Source organism: Anabas testudineus, chromosome 24 (assembly GCF_900324465.2).
Source record: "Anabas testudineus chromosome 24, fAnaTes1.2, whole genome shotgun sequence".
Lineage (NCBI taxonomy): Eukaryota > Metazoa > Chordata > Actinopteri > Anabantiformes > Anabantidae > Anabas > Anabas testudineus.
In genome coordinates this window covers 14,389,374-14,406,267 of record NC_046632.1, presented here as the reverse complement: position 1 = coordinate 14,406,267, position 16,894 = coordinate 14,389,374, and the positions used below count along the sequence as shown (strand labels likewise).

At 38.3% G+C, this 16,894-nt stretch overlaps 1 protein-coding gene across 5 annotated transcripts in view; it reads left to right on the top strand.

Moving 5' to 3' along the window:
- The window catches only part of fam184a (family with sequence similarity 184 member A), a 95,069-nt gene that overhangs the window by 68,689 nt on the left and 9,486 nt on the right, over positions 1-16,894 (top strand). For all 5 annotated transcript variants that reach the window (XM_026340725.1, XM_026340722.1, XM_026340720.1 and 2 more), the window contains exons 15-19: positions 2,644-2,797; positions 4,130-4,257; positions 8,089-8,273; positions 11,164-11,310; positions 16,042-16,159. In XM_026340725.1, coding sequence (XP_026196510.1) covers positions 2,644-2,797; positions 4,130-4,257; positions 8,089-8,273; positions 11,164-11,310; positions 16,042-16,159 — 732 coding nt within the window. The remainder of the gene's footprint in view (positions 1-2,643; positions 2,798-4,129; positions 4,258-8,088; positions 8,274-11,163; positions 11,311-16,041; positions 16,160-16,894) is intronic.

Sequence of the window (16,894 nt, the reverse complement as noted above, 5' to 3'; positions counted from 1 at the left end):
ACTTAAATCCAGTGAAAGTTTTACTTAAGTTTGTTCCATGAACAGATAACAAATCACTTTTTTTTATACTAATTCTTTTACTGAAATTTCTTGTTCTAATAATAACAGGATTAATAATAATAATAATAATAATAATAATAATAATAATAAAAACAATAATAATAGATACTTTATTATTAGTCCCTTTGGGGAAATTCTTTACAAATGTATTGATCTCTTCAGTTCAAAGTGTTATCATCAGCAGTGTTAGCATGCTAACGCAGTAAATAAAGATGGTGAACATGGTAAACATTACCTGGCAAACATCAATATGCTGGCTCTGTCATTGCGAACATGCTGATGATGACATTTGCCACCATCATCACTATTCCGAATCACAGCCTCACAGAGCTGCTTATTTAAATATAATTATTCTTTAATTGTCATATTACTTGCATCATAATTAGGACGAACACCTACAAAATGTGCGGTAATTTGCCAAATGCTTAAATGTCAAACACGCTAATTCTAAAACGGGGCACATGCAACACAAAATAACTGCTCATGAATTCAAATAAATAATAGATCATATGTGCAAAGGTACTTAGATTTACATACAGATTCACTGTGGTTGTGGTTCAAAATAAGGCTGGAAAACAAAAGCTGAATTTAAAATAAATTATCTGGTGATGACATTAAGCTAAGGACAGTACACACACACACAGCTGAGTTTGGGAGCAGGTACACAGGTGGATGTGGAGGTCAGATGGTGCTGAATGCAGAGCAGGTAGGAAATGTCTGACTCTGAAATGAGAGAGAGACTAGCAGACACACAAGATAAAAATGAACACAACAAACGGCATCAGTGGAGAGACTTGTTACGATTCCTGGTACATGGTATAATCATATTTAGTGGAAACCCAACTAGACACTGAACTGCAGCATTAATGTCTGTACACTAATGAACTGTAACACTCTTGCATTTGGGACTTTTGAAGTGTTACCATAAAAACAGCATGTGTGCCGTGTCGAACACTGAGAACACACGGAGACTGCTGTCCGCCAACTCACAGTGAGGTTCATTTGAATATTCAGGGCTCTCTCTGTTCTATGAATCATTTCCCGAGGGCATTATATATTGGAGAATTAAAATGCCACAGATGTTGCCGTCAACCTCCTGTGAATATCATTTTGTTGATAGGTTATAGTTATAATTTTCAGAAAGGCATCTGAAAAAGTAGATAATTTTTTGTGCTCGTTGGACCATTTGTTTTGGAATAATGTAAATGAGATCTGAACTTTATCAAATATTCTTAGACTGCTGCTAGAAATAGCAGCTGCGTTTTCCCCATTGATATTAAACATTATATAAATCAGTCTGTACCTGTGTGAAGGTAATTGACTGCAACAGCACCTACTTCATGTACTGTAGGTAGTCAAAGACAGAAACATGATAGGTGTGTAGGCTTCAATACAAATATGCAGATCAAACCAAAAGTGTCCAGAATAAATAATAGCAGACTTAAATCTCCATGCGCTCATGCATTATTTGATTTGTTTTAAGGTAAACCAATCCAACATCAGAGAGTAGAACTGAATCCCTGTAGGTAGTACCGGTATATCTCAAAATAAAACATTACATCAGTAGTCAAATAGTTAAAAAGAGCTGTGGCTGCTGGTTGTCAGATGACATTTTATTCAAGAGTTCTGTGCCAGTTGACAGCTAAGTTTGTCATATTGATAAGTTTAATAGACACTTGACACAAGTGATACTGGTTGAATCATTGATGAAGTTGACAGGATTCCAAAAACTAAAGTGATATATCCTGTAAACCCACCACTACTCGCCCAAACACACACACACAAACACGCAAACATGAAACGTGGATCAGCATACATCAACAACAGCTTTTTCTGCCAAAGTAAATGCCCAGCTGCCAGCGCTGTAATGTTAGTAAGACTGTGATCTGTGTGTGTGTGTGTGTGTGTGTGTGTGTGGGAGTGAAATGGCAGCCCTCCAGTCAGCTGTGTTAATGCCTGATGCTAATACTGTGTATATTAGTGCTTGTCAGTGTCCTTTGCTAATATTCTGATACGTTGTAGGTTTGTAAATTCTTGTTGTGAAGCCAATACTAGCATCAATAAAGCTAAATCTAACTGCACACAATTAAATTAATCACTTAATTAATTAACAAAACTATTATTATGAATTATTAGGAAATCAATGACAAAAATCTGTTGTCACAAATGAGCATTTTACCGATTTGTGAATTGATCTTCACCATATTCAGGCTGAGTTTTGTGTTTTACAATGTATTTTGAACACGATGTGACCTATTTAAAAGCATTAAATTATAGTAATTTCTTCAGTGCCTTCTTGTCCGTGTAAGGCTCTGGGTCAGTTATATCCTTCTAGATGGTGGGAGAAACTGACTTCCTTATTTCTTTTCTATTTCCATTCTAAATCTCTTTTCTCTTATCTTACTCACTCCATCTCCTCCCGTCTTATGTTTCCCATTTTCTTCATCTCTTCTTCATAAACACATTTTTTTCTTTATATTTTCCTTCCCTCTCTTTTTCCTTTCTTTCATCCTTTTTTCCCCCTCCCCCTGTATTCTGCTATATCCCACCTTCCCTTTTACTCCCCTCTCATCTCCCCATTAGGAGTTGGAGGAGCGTCTCCGCCATCATCACCATGCAGAGCTGCAGTCTCTCAGAGAGGCTCACCGCCAGAGCATCGAGACGCTCAAACAGCAGTCGGAACAAGAGCTGCAAACACTCCGCTTTGAACTAGAGGATGAGGGCAAAGCCATGCTCGGTGAGGTCCTACTGTGTGTCAGTGTGCACGTACATGCATGATGATTCACCCTCCCATGACCTTTTGGCACATTTCCCACTGATTTGGGATTTTTGGTCACAGTCTGCTCTGATTGTACCATGACTGCTGAACTCCCTATAGAAGGAAATACTGAAAAAATAAAGAGCAACAAGGAATTTTTATTGAATATGCAGTAGTACTTCTAAAAAAAATTAAATGTTAGAACAATAGACATCATCCACATTCATTAAACTCACCAACACTCTCTTGTGAAGTCATTATTTCACTGTTGGAACCTCTTTTGTCTAGAAGCGTCTACAGCGATCATTCTTTTGGAGTCATTGCAGACAGTTCAGAGCTTTGATTTGTTGAATTGTTAAAGCCCCATTTGATACTAGATCCTGTAGAATAATGAGAAATAACAGCATCAACTGAGGAGTTTTGATGTCATGTGAGGATTCATAATAATAATCATAATCATAAAGTTATTAAATCTTTTTAAAAAGTTAGACAAAATACAGTGTTTAGAGGACAAATTAGAGGAAAAATGTAAAACTTCTAACAAATCTCTTGAAAAGCATGCTTTTAAATCAGAATATAGAAAACTGGAATGAAATATTTCAGCAAGGCCAAAATGATAGTCGTGACCATCTGTAATAACAGGGGATTAACAGTTCTTTCTATGATTAATTGGTATCATATCTTTATATTATTGTCTTTTCAACACTGGCCTCTTTAGCACAGCTTGAAATACAAGACACATCGATGTTCTTTGATTTTCCTGGTTTTACACAGAAATTATTCCTCATCTTTGCCCCACAGATTGCCGTATTACTGCTCTCGCTGCTTAACTGCTGCTAAAGGGTGCAGTGTTTTATTATCTAGTTCAGCGCAGAAACAACAGTTAATATCTATTTTACGAAGTGTTTGTTAAGTCAAATGAGGACTCAGGCACATATCTAAAGTCTAAGATGGCTTAAAATATCTAGAAAATAGCTGGTAAGTTTCATTCTCACTCTGGTTTTATGGCTAACACACCAGTACTGTGCTTGATAAATGATCCTCCATTAACCTTCATGGCATCGCTCTGACACTGGAGAGCTGCTTCCATCTATCTCTCACGTCCCACATCCTGACATTTTTTATTACCTCTTTTTCTCTTCATCTCACTCCCACTCTTATATTTTCCTTCATCATCTCCACGTGAGTGAATGTGTGTGTATATGAATAGGATCTGACCATATTGGTGGAGGGGAGGTACATTTACCTTTATTCTTTTATGAGTTACGACCTCTTACGTCCTTTTGTTCTATTACTTTTTTACCCCCACAGCCTCTCTGCGATCAGAGCTGAACCACATTCACGCATCAGCCATCGAACACCTGAGACAAACCCACCAACAGGAGTCAGCTGCTGCCAAAGCGGAGCTGGAGAAAACCCTGGACAACAACCGAAAACAGGTAGGACGTGATGAAGATTCAGTCTTTCATCACTGAACGAATAAACTAATGTGTTTCTAGTCAAATGTGAATCCTTCTGCATCAAGCATCTTATTCTGTCTTTCATGGCCAGAGTGAAAAGTGTGTGAGTCCACGTTGAGTTGACACCCTAGGGTGTCTCTTTCACACCATTAAACACATTTATGCACAGTCTCAAGGGAAGTTATTGTAGTGAGAAACACAGAAAGAGACTTCTTTTTACTCAGAATTCAGTTATATTGAATTTAGAAAGGTTCTTCCAACAACAGAATTTTTTGGTTGAACTTCTTACACCTGATATTTTGAATTAGTCTCCAATGTGAGTGAAATCGTTAGAAGTGAATCTGTGAGCTGACAGAACAGTATGACCGCTTTGATAATGGATGAACCGTAAACATATTTGCCAAGGTTTCGCTGATTCCAGCTTCTTAATGTTAAGAGTTTGTCTTTTTCACAGTTTGTCAGACAAAGAGAAATATTTTGCATTCTAGCAGCACATTTCACTGTTCCACAGACTGAGCTGATCAAGAATAAATCTGATTTGCCTCTACATTATTTGATACGTTGGTGTTTTGATAGAATAACACACATACTCTAAATCTGTTTAGAGGCTGTGTGTGGCAGTTGTCAGACAAATACAACATTTAAAGACATTAAATTTAATGACAAACAGCATAAATCTCTACAACAACACTAACAGCGAGAACAAACAGCACATCACAGCGATTTGTCTAACACAGCTTTACTGGACAGTAGTATAGGTCTGCGGACGCAGCACCCTGTACCTTCATCCTAGTGGTAACCACTGATTCCCCTCTGTGTTGTAAATTAAATAGGGATGGAGATAATATTAGATAGGAGAAACCAGCAGGCCTCAGATAACGCCTGCTACAGGCACACACAGACACCCCACTCAGAAGCTACTGTACCTTCCTTTCCCCTTTGAATCTATCTAATTACCCAAAACACCACAGGTTCCTCTCTCATCACGTTATAATGCAGATGTTCTGACAGAGACACACAGCTGGTTGTCCTTATTACCACCCATACCTCACTATTAAACCCTCTCATCTTTAGCTGTCAAACTGATGAGATGTCACTAACCACTAACTTCCTTGTGGTATTTCTACATGTAGTGGAGTATCTTTTTAAGCAAGTACATGTACTTTTAGTTTATAAGTATGTGCACTTCTACCTCTTCTGCAGAGTTATTTGTCTCAGGCCTTTTGTGTTTTGAAGTTACCCAGCAAGGGAATGAAATAAGAGTAAGAGACCAGAAGTTGTTTGTTTGTTTGTTTGTTTTTTTGTTTTGAATCATTTAACGTTGCAGATGATGCCTATAGAATCTGCAGACAGCGAGACATCCACAATTTGTGCGTCTGTTAATTCCTTGTTAACTGTGTCGGAGCCCTAATGGCACACAAACCGAAAGTTTCTGACTTGAGTTATCGGTGTGGAAGAGCTCAGCAGTAGACAGCCGTCACGCTGCGTTAAATAATGTTTTTATATCTCCAATTACTTAACAGGCGGGAAGGAAGAGACTGAAGCACAGTGCTGTGTTTGTGTGTGCATTGTCATCTGTATCCCTGGAGATACTTACTGTGTTTAATCTAACAGAGCTGTCCAATCAATTACCACATCATTAGTAACTCTTGACATCTAATAGATATTGTGTTCTATTTCCATTATACTGTTATTATATTATTTCAATATTTCAGCTTTTGACCTCTTACGTTGCTTCTGTTTGTTTTCCTTTGTTCTTATGAAATAAGAAATCATGAAATATTAATGAAAAGATGAGTCTATTACTCAATTAATCAATTAATAGAATCAATTAATAGAAGTTAATATCTAATAGCCAAACATCTGCTGATACCAGCTTCTTAAAAGTGAAGATTGTTATTGATAAATTAATTGAGAAAACGTAAAAAGTAAAGTAAATAAGAATAAAGAATAGATAATAGAGAAATATTTTTTGTTTCATGACCTTTCAGATACATGTTTGTTTAATGCTGTCTACCAAAGTAGAAGGATGACACTGAACTAAAATCCACATCATGTTTTTTTAAAATACCAGTCCATTTCCAGGAGATCAGGAAATCATAACCTAATTTATTCCAAAGATTCAAAAAGCTAATGCCCTCACCTGATAAATATTTGAATATCTAATTTATTTTTCAATGACGAGAGATTGGAAATGGAGGAAACTTTCACGATCTTATTTCCTGCGTTAGCTCAGATGTTTGCAGTCGAGAGGGAGTGAAAGAGCAAATGGATCAGGGGAACTAAAAGTGACAGAACAACAGCAACGAGGTGGAAACAAAGAGATAAATCTCAGAGAGCCAGTTTGTAATCAACACCATCCATCCACCACTGTCCACTGTCAATCTATCCAACAGAAATTAGGACATCCCAAGTCACATAATACTGTATGTACTCTTCAAACAGTCATTCCCGCTTCCGCCTTTTCTTGTTGGCTAGTTTTATTTTGCTTTTGGGAAGTAAAATAAGTAAATAAGTCCATAAATATGAATCTCACTCTCACCACCAGGTTTATAGACAGCAAAAATCTGACAATTACATTAAAATAAGCTGCTGAGAGGGACTCCGACTGAGACAGATGTGAAACAGGAGTTTGAAAATATGAGGCTATTATCTGCAATTATGGCAAGTTGAATGAGAATTTTGCTGAGTGTGGAGTCATTAGAGGACACTAACTGGACAATATTTAATCTAGTTCAGTGGTTCTCTACCAGCAGTCATCAGATCTTTGGCTTCACTTAGTGTTTTATCATAGTGATCACTGCCTGTCATCACAATGTGAGTTTTACAGCTGGACTTGGCCGTTATTACATGTTGAAAGTCCAACAAAAGTCCAACTTCAGTGTTTTCTAAACTGTCAACCACATTTGCCTCTTTTTTAAAAATGGAGATGTATAAAATACTTGATGTCAAATTAATTAAGGAGAATCAAAAACTGTTAATTCAGTGGGAACCACTAATTTCAAGGTTCCTTCTCAGTAAAATAACCTCTCAGTCGAAACTAATGTACCCATTAGTTTTGTAATATTTCATGAGGAAAACCAGGGCTAGTAGATACTGAATAGATGACATTTTCCTTTTCCCTGACTTTAAAGGGGCACACAGCTGCCAGATTTAAAGACGAAGTTTTATAAGACTGGTCAAAATCAGGTACTCTGACTTGTAGAACCAATTTGCACCAGATATGAAAATGTAATTTGGAACCAGGTATGTCTTTCCATTCACACCTGCTGTCATTATGTGTGATCTTTGTGTTAGGACCTCAGTATGTAAATGAGTTCAGCAGGGCTGGCAGATCTAGAAATGGTACATTACCATGAACAACAGAGTGGGTCTAAACTAAAAGTTGTACTTCTTAAAACTGTCATGTTACGTTTTAGAAGCTGTGAGTAATTTAAGTGACATCGCAACAATACACTCATTGGAAAGGTCGGCTGACAGCATGTCGTCTTCATGTGAGTGTTTGACTGAACCTACGCGTTGTTTGCTCCCACTCAGTTGAGAAAATCATTTGTTCACTTTCTCGGTTCCAAATCACGACTAATATAAGCCAGATCTTGTGTCACTGTGGAGCTCAGAAGAAAAGAGCAGCTCTGCAAGCTGTCATGAGTAATGTTGATAGTTGGTTGTTTACATGGAGTCATTCGCTGATTTGGTGAACTGTGCTAATTCACGAGCAGAATGAGAATCTGCTGATGCCAACTGATCTGCAGCAGGTTGGTAACCACTAAGATAAATAAGGTCTTTTTTTATTTTCAAACCTCGTTCTAGGAGCGTGAGTTGTTGGGTCGCATCAATGAGCTGCAGGAGGAGGTAGCCAGGAGGAAGAACCACATCGCTCAGCTGGACCGCCAGATCCACACACTCAACGAGAATATCAGCACTCTGACTAAAGAGCTGGAGCTCAAGGGCAAAGAGGTGCTCAAGATCCGCAGTGAAGCCAATCAGCAGATCAGGTATGACTCAGCGTTCAGATGAGAACAGAGCTGAAAGCGACACACACAATACAACACATGAAATGATGAAATTAAAACCTGGGTTTCAACAAGCATGTGTCTCCGAATGCCTGCAAATAAATGAACTTCAGGTGATTTTTGTGCTGCAAACTTGGTCACAGCCCATCAACAGATTATCATGCCACCTGTTATCAGCGGCAACTTCACATTTGCCTCTCTGGAAAGCTCACAAGGCTTCTTACAAACAGTTAATAATATAGATTTGTATCTTTTCTTGAGACTCTAGCCAATGAAAAACTGAAGAACAACCATTTGGTACACCTGTTGATGATAAGTGATAATGACCATAAAAGAAAAGGACTATTATGGACAAATGAGATATCTGCACACTTCTCATCCTGTACTGATGTGTGATAGTTTGATCTAAATGGAACAAAGCTTTGCTTTTAGTAAACTGTTCTCCTCCTGAGAAGTCCAGTCTGTCTGAAATGTGTACTATGTTTGTCTCACGTAGGCACTATAAACAAAACACAGATTGAAATGAGTCTGGCTGTGTGGTGCATTCGAGTGAAATCACGTTCTTTTCACAGCCTTTTAAAAACCAGAAGCTGCCAAACCTGCCTTGTTCGTTTCTTCTGTCTGCATTTAAATCTCTGCTCTGACTTTTTCTGTTTCAGATTCTGTTTCTGTCTGAAATATTCATGGTCACACATTTGGACTTTGCATGCATCTCTCACACGCATGCATCCAAAGTCAAAGCCCAGGAAGCACACACCCGTGTGTTCACAGTGCAGTTTATCTTAATACACTGTAACCTGGCAACCAAACTACTGAATATTTTTCTCATGAATTCAGAGTAGTGCTTCTTGTGTTCCTCGTTTTTCATTCTCTTTGCTCTATTTTTAGCACAAAGTAGGTACAGGTGATGACTTTCATATGCTCTGTTTCCACCTCTCGATTGTTAGTATTGATTCATAGTTATGCAGTAGATCGGTATCAGTGAAACAGCTTATGAGTTTTAAGAATTCCTAATATAGATTTACATTTATACAGATCTTTAACTGTTTTACGCTGAAAGTTTTACTGAGATACAAGACGATGTTGGCGTAGATGCAGTTAGCTGTTTGCCCTGTGCTGGCACTGGTGCATGGTGCTGCGATTGTGCAGCAAATGCTGTTGCAAATGCCATTTCTAAATGCCTGCTGGCAATCTAACACTAGATTTACACAGGTAACCTCAAGGAAGGCAGGGAGGAGGAAATGAGCCGTGACCTTTTTGGTGTTCCATATAGTTTATCTGAGCACATATTCCAAACAGGGGTCAGAGGGCATCACCAGCACTTCTAAAGCTCATTAGCTAATATGTATATATTAGCTAATGAGCTATATATATATATATATATATATATATATATATATATATATAAAATACTGTCCTTTAAAAATGTTAGATCACATTATCACTGACATTTCAGCCTTGACGTGTAGCCCTCCTCCACCCCCATCCCCCCTAAAAACACATATTCGCACTAGTTCCCACCCTCCTTTCTGCTCTCAGTGGACCCTGTCATCAGTTCATGTAACTTCACTGATTTTATTCGGATGATGATACTTTCTGCAACCCCTCTGTGCTCGAGTCCTGATGAAAATACCCTAACATAAAAGGATACCCCAAACAAGGCCAATCAGTGTCTCATTCTCTCTCTTCTACTCTGCCTTCGTCTCCCACTCTCCTTCTCTCCCTGTCAGAAGCCCATTGATTAGGAGATGTGAAGGTTATTTAGGGTAAAAACAAAATGGAATCTATAATCATGTTGTTCCCTGCGGCATGTTGTGAATTTTTAAAAGTATGTGGTTAATCTGGTCCAGCCACTCATTAGGATCCGTCTGTAACCATGGATTTATGTGTGCATGTGTGTGTCTTTGAAGGTTTTTGATGGCCGTTCCCATGGTGCTTTATTCGCCACTATCTATTCATGTGCGGTTCGCCTTTATGTATATGCGTTCTCTCTCTCTCTCTGCCGGCAGGCTCATGCGCAGCACATTTCTCTTTTTGTTACGTAACTCCCCATCTGAATCCTGGTCACAGGGATAAAAATAGGCTGATAAATAAATAAAAAGGAAGCAGTGAGAGATAAGATGTGCGCGCCTCAGGGAGAATTGGCCCAGTCAGAGTGAGAGGCAGACAGACATCCGCGTTTCTCCTCCATCCTCCTCTTCCTCCTCTCTATGTCCTTATTTCATCAGCCTTTTTTGCCTCCTCCTTTCATTAGTATCGTCTTTTATTCTCATTTCCATCATCCTCCTTCCAGCAGAACACTGGTAAATTGAATTTAGAAACGTACCCGAACACACGTTCTGCACTGTGTCTACATCAAGTGTACTGTACATACATGTAATGTTTTACACTGCATGTGTGATGTGTAATGTGAGTTACTGGGTAAATTCAACTGTCTATATCTAATACATGCTAGCGAAGGTGATCAGAGATTAACATAAAGATGTTTGTGCATACTGGGTACTATGCAGTGTGTACAGTCTACTGGTATAACATTTTCAAATTGTTATCATATACAAAAATGCAGACAAATGTACTCTATCTAAGGGTACTTGTAGAGTTTTCTTGCAAACAGACAGAACAACACAGGAATCCAATTGTAAAAACATGACTCATAACACCACTAAACTCCACTTGGCATCTTTGCGTGTTTCCATTTGATACAACATCATGCTCTATGCTAGATGTGTGTGTGCAGAGCAGAACAACATCGTCGTCCACTTCAGTTATGTTAATGAATACCCATCAGCCACAAGGAGCAGTTTTCTTTGGTCTTTGCTGTGTAACAAATCAGTGGCTTGATTCTCAACTGTCCTCTCTTTTGTCTCCTCAGAGCTCACGAACAAGAGTTAACAAAGAGACACGAGAGAGAGTTTGCCGAGCTGAGCTCCGTCCACAGCAGAGACACACAGAACATGCTGTCAGACTTCAACAAGGCCCAGGAATTGCTCAAAGACAAGATCTCCGCCCTTCAGATACTGTATGTATACACTGTAAACTGTACTCTGTGTGTTTGTATCATGTCTTTTTTAACTCGTGATTGCGGTGTGCGCAGGTTATGCTTTCCCCAGATTATATAAATGTGTGTTGTCAGGTGCCCAATGGAGAAGAATAATGGGGAAACTAACAGGCCAGACATTCACGCTTGTCTGAATGCTGGTTTCAGATCTGTCCTCTGCAGCATCTTCAACACTTGTTCATCTGCCCCACTTGAATGAAGTGGATGACTAAAACTGAACTTCTTGTTGATTCATGCAATCACCTACTCAATCACTGCATCATAGACAATTAGACTATTTCTCATCACTTGAAGTGGAGTGTAAGAAGGAGCGGGCTGTGATGAATTGCTTTCTTCTAATGCTTGTGTCAAACGTTAGAAACAGCAGCAACAAGCAGGACGCTGCATGATGAAACTGGCACACCATAAAAGGCAGCGCCGAGAGATTTACGGCAGTCTGATGCCTGTGTACCCTCAATCTGTACCTAAACCACATTCTTCTGGAAAAAACTGCAAAACAATTACTCCACGAAATGAAAGATAAAAAAAAAGAGAAACGCAAATACCAGTATTGTCTGCTGATCTTGATCCATATTCATGAGATGTAGGGTGCCTTTACACAGACGAGTCTGAGGTATGGAGTCAGTTTGATTAAGAAACTTGTCCAGAGTTGCCTGACAAGTAGATGTCGACTGATTCCAACTTAATGAAAGATTGATATCAAAGATTTCAGTTTATGAATAAATAAATCAGGTTTTATCCCCTTGATCTCCTGATGTGTCAACATGGCCGCTTCACAAAGACAGTAAGAACTGTCTGGTCTGCTGTGGCAAGCAGAGCCTACTGTCATCATCTAGATACTGCAGTTCAAACAAGGCCATTCCTTCTTTCAATCTTTCTGTTATGTTAACTGAGGTAAAATACACAAATAACACTTGAAAGTGAACCCTCAGAGTTACCTGAAAAGATTCTGTGTGTCTTTCAAATGCACCGGCACAACACATGCTACTAAAACACCATTAAGTAGCAATTAAAACCTCTCCTCAAACACAATCCAAGGACAGTTCTGGCTATTGTCAACACCATAGCCAGGATTCAAAATACTTTTACTTAGGGAGCTTTTTAAAAGCAGGACTTTAAACAGAGATTTCAATAATGTACTACTGCTACTTTGAGCTAAGTTAAAGAATAAATTATTGATGACAACCACGGAGGATCCTGTGGGACAGGGAGGTTAACTTACTCTACGTGTCAGGTGATGTTCGTGTCTATAGATAGAATAAATACAGCTGGGGGGAGGTAGCCGAAGAGAAAGAGTAAAGCCTGTATGGAATATGACAGGACATACAGATGAAGACGGACTGAAATACCGAGAGGAAGTCAGTGCAACAGGGAAAAAGACGAGAGGTGAATTTTCGCTGGTGGGCATGGAATGAGATGGGGGATATGGACTAAACTAAACCTCCACAGACAGTTACACAGTTAGAGTCAGAGGTCATCAGATAAAAAAAACAGTGGGATAAATAAAGAAAAACTGTATAACTCTGTGCAGAACATGCTGTGTGTGTATGAGAGAGAGTCAGGAGACATGCAGCGAGCTAGCATCCTCTTTAGAGCTGACCTCCTTTTAGTCTAATTCAGCTGAGAGCAAAGCACCACCTCCTGGACCACAGAGGATGTGCACCAATCAATGCAATAATCTTTTTAACCCTTATTACAGATACAAAAACAGTAAGCACCACACAGACTGGGATAATATTCTGATTATTAGTGGAGTATTATGGTCTGTGTTAAGGAAGCTTAGGGAGTGTGAACAAAATGGTGAAGTTGTGGTGCAGACAGCCATGATACTTACTTAAACTCGCTATCCTATTTCCAATAAAGATCTGATAAGTTCAGGAAGCTGTGACTTGAACAAAGAGGCTGAATGTGAAGAAGAAAACATGAACGTGGTGAATTAAGTTTACAGACTAATAATTGGTCAAGTTTCTCCAGTAGTTTCTCTCTCTTTAGCTGTACTGGTCAGCACTTTTTATTTTCTCACTGTTTCATATCTTTACCAAATAAAGAGGCATTTCTGGGGCTTTCCCAAGAGATGATCCACTTTTTCTCATTTAATTACAGATCTAATTTAACCACCAGCCCTGTCTCTTTCTACATAATTAATCACAGTGGTGACAACAGTTGTGTCCCTTTCCATAAATTCCTCTCCCTAAACAGCCACTGAAAATCACACGAATCACACGAATCACGTGGCCTTTAAGAGAGATGTAGCTCTCTCAGGTAGGTGACGTGCTGCTTTTATATATAGGCAGTGACTTATTTGTGTGTTCTTAAATGCATCAGACATTATTATCCTCATCCATTGTTGCTCATGTTATTTTTGGGATATTCTTGCACATATAACACACTATCAATGGGGAAAAAGGAGCGACGTGTATTTAAATTGAGTCAGTAAGTCATGTTGAATGCAATAATCCAAGAATTAGCTGGTTTTAGCATCTTTAGTTAAAATGGTTCCTGTTTTGCATTTCTTTGACTTTGGCTTTTGGTTCAGTTTAGAAAGACATTTGATGTTTTATCAACTAAAAACAATCAATAAAATAATTCAGGTCCACTTTACTTTTCCTTTATTTAATGTTTAGTATTTAATGGTTATTGTAAGTCGTGGATAGCATTGTACGGCTAACATTGGTAAACAAAAAATAATAATTTTTAAAATCAAATACAAAACAATAAATAATGTAAATAATTATCATTAATGAGTTATTAATTTTTAAAGTAAAATGAACCTGCCTTGTGTCATATTGCCATCTTGCTAAGTTAAAGCCCAACTACTCTATAATATTAGAGTAGGTAGTGAAGATGACAGAAGCACAAACTCAACACTTCTTCTTGACCCTCAGCCAATGTCATTTTTTAATAATATTAGATTCCAGCTCCTTGGAGTCAACCTATGAGAGTCCAAGCTATCATTTTATCCTGGATGCCACGTTGCCCAACATTGAATGTGCTCCAGAAAACAGCTTGCTAAAGCTTACTGCTAATATTTGGAGCAGTGTTTTCTTCAGTGTTGAAGAAAATCAGTTTCATGTGCTGCACGAGTCAAACACAAGCAGGTGCGTTTGCTCAAGCCCTGGAAATATTCAGTACATGTGATCTGAAACAAACCCAAAAATCTGATAAATGCCACAGGTGACGCTAGACCTCCCTTTTCATGTGTCACTGACACGAGCACTGGGTGGGCTTCCTGCTCAGTGAAGGGTGCTTACAGTGGAAACATTTAGGAAACTAGTGCCCAGAGAAAATTCAGCCACAGTTCAGCCAGCTAGTACCAAAATGTACAGTATATACCGCCTGGAACAACATGGACAGAAATAATCATCTGGCATCAGAGAGCAACGTGTAGCCACCATCCTTTAAGCCAACATATATGTCTTTGTTGTAAAACAGTCCGTTTTTGTGAAATATAACCATCGACAGAGCAGCTACGGAGATTCTGATGCTTGAGCTGCAGAAAATGTTTGACAAACACGAGGGACGCGATGAATCAGCTATTAGACGTGCACAGAAAGACCAGCACAACAGCCAAAAGTACATGGATATCTGATGAAACTGCATATCAGTATATATTAGTATCACTGCGCTTCAATGGCTGCTCCCATTCAGCAGTGGACAGTTTTAAAAGAGACCACAATTTATCAGGAAGACAAGCTGCTGTGGTACTCGGCCTTTAACCAAGTGTGATTTCGCACTGTGGCATAAATGTCACAAAGATACCCCTCAGTGGGTTGTATTATGGTGGTGTGGGAAGTGAAAGGTTGTTTAAGTCACTGTCATACAATGTAGTGGTAAATACATAAATAGGCTCATAGTCAAATATACAGATTTTTTTTTTTTTTTTTTTTTTTTTTTTTTGAGCAAACAGATTTTTCCTGATAGTAATTAGTGTTTTATGGTAACTCTTTAAGCTTTTAATTAAGTTTTTGTTATTGTTTAATTTTGTTATTGTTTTAGTTATTGTAAATCCTCAATGATTTGTAGCATTTAAAATATTAATTTCTGAAAATACTTTTCCAATCGAATGTCTCTAAACTGCAAAAAAAAAACATAATTTTCCAGCCAACAGCGTCACTCATGATTGTTTTCACTTGAACTATATGTCGCTCAGCTAATGCTTGTTTTGCTCAGCAATCTTTACTGTGTGTCACATTAGGGGAAAATGTCACCGGATGTGAAATGAAGAGTTTTCGCACAAGTGGTAATTTCTCTGAATGCCATCCTGAGATGAAATCCATTATAACACACTGAACTTTCTCATAACTCATAGAACCAAAACATTCTCCAGAGGAACTGTACAGATGTGTTTTTGATTTCAGCATACAACCCAGTAATGGTTTTTGTGATGAAAAAACGAGAGAGAAGAAAAAGGAAGAGTCCAAGGACAATTACTGTTTTATTGATCAAATGCTGATGAAAAGGGACAGCCCATGAATCACTCATATTTTTGCTCATTGCAGTGTAGGAATTTTATTCTTTGAACCCATAAATGCTGGTGTACACACACTATGAAGTGCAAGGTCTAATAAGTTTACCTTTTTCTTCTCTTGCTATTTTTTTATGTTTGATATTTGTTGTTGCACTATTGACATTGATAAAACTGCACATACAATCTGGTTAGATGTTTCTTTATTTTGGTATTTCCTCAAACAGGCTTGAAGGAACAGAGGAGAAGTTTAGGAACAGGGAGAGTCGTCCAGAGGATCTACAGATGATCGCTGAGCTGAAGGACATGGTGTCTGAGAGAGAAGCTCTCGTCAAGAAATTAGTGGTAGGTACAGTTGATAGGCAAATACCTCAGTCAGGAGAAACTACTATGTATGGCAGAAAGTGTACAAACAGATGTAAATCCTTCATCTCCTCTATGTTTCTGGCTCTCAGAGGTAGTAGGAGGTAGAGGTATTAAGTTTCTTTTTGATAAAACAATGCATCTCCTCCTGGTTCATTTTAAAAGGCTGTTTACAGGCATATTTAACCTGAGTTGAGTTAAATCAAATTATAATGGTAATATTTTCCTGACATTTGATCTTTTTATTACATAGAATTTAAAGAAATATATTATTTGACCTAACAAAAAGATGCTAATAAGAATAAGAGAGGATCCAGGATCCAGCCCTGAGGAGCACCACATTTATTAAGTGAGTGTTAGCTTAATCATCATGCTATCTAAGAGACACTAAGGACCAAATAATAGGTAAACAACTAAATAGACAGGGGTCAAGGATAATTACAATGCAGTTACCACCTGCAAACAGGATACATATTTTTTCACACTGGCTGGGGCTTAAAAAATAAAGGGCAACTGAATTTGCAATGAGAATGTATGTTAAAATGTATTTATAGCCTGCTACACCATTTGACATAAACAGAGCTCACCATACCTTTGAGGTTGAGGTTTCTGATTCATGAGCTTGGGTTTAAGATTTTTAAAAGGTAACTAACAGGTCCAAAAGGAGACCATTAAAGTGGTTAAAATGAATGTTTGAAAGCAGAGTCATGAAATGGC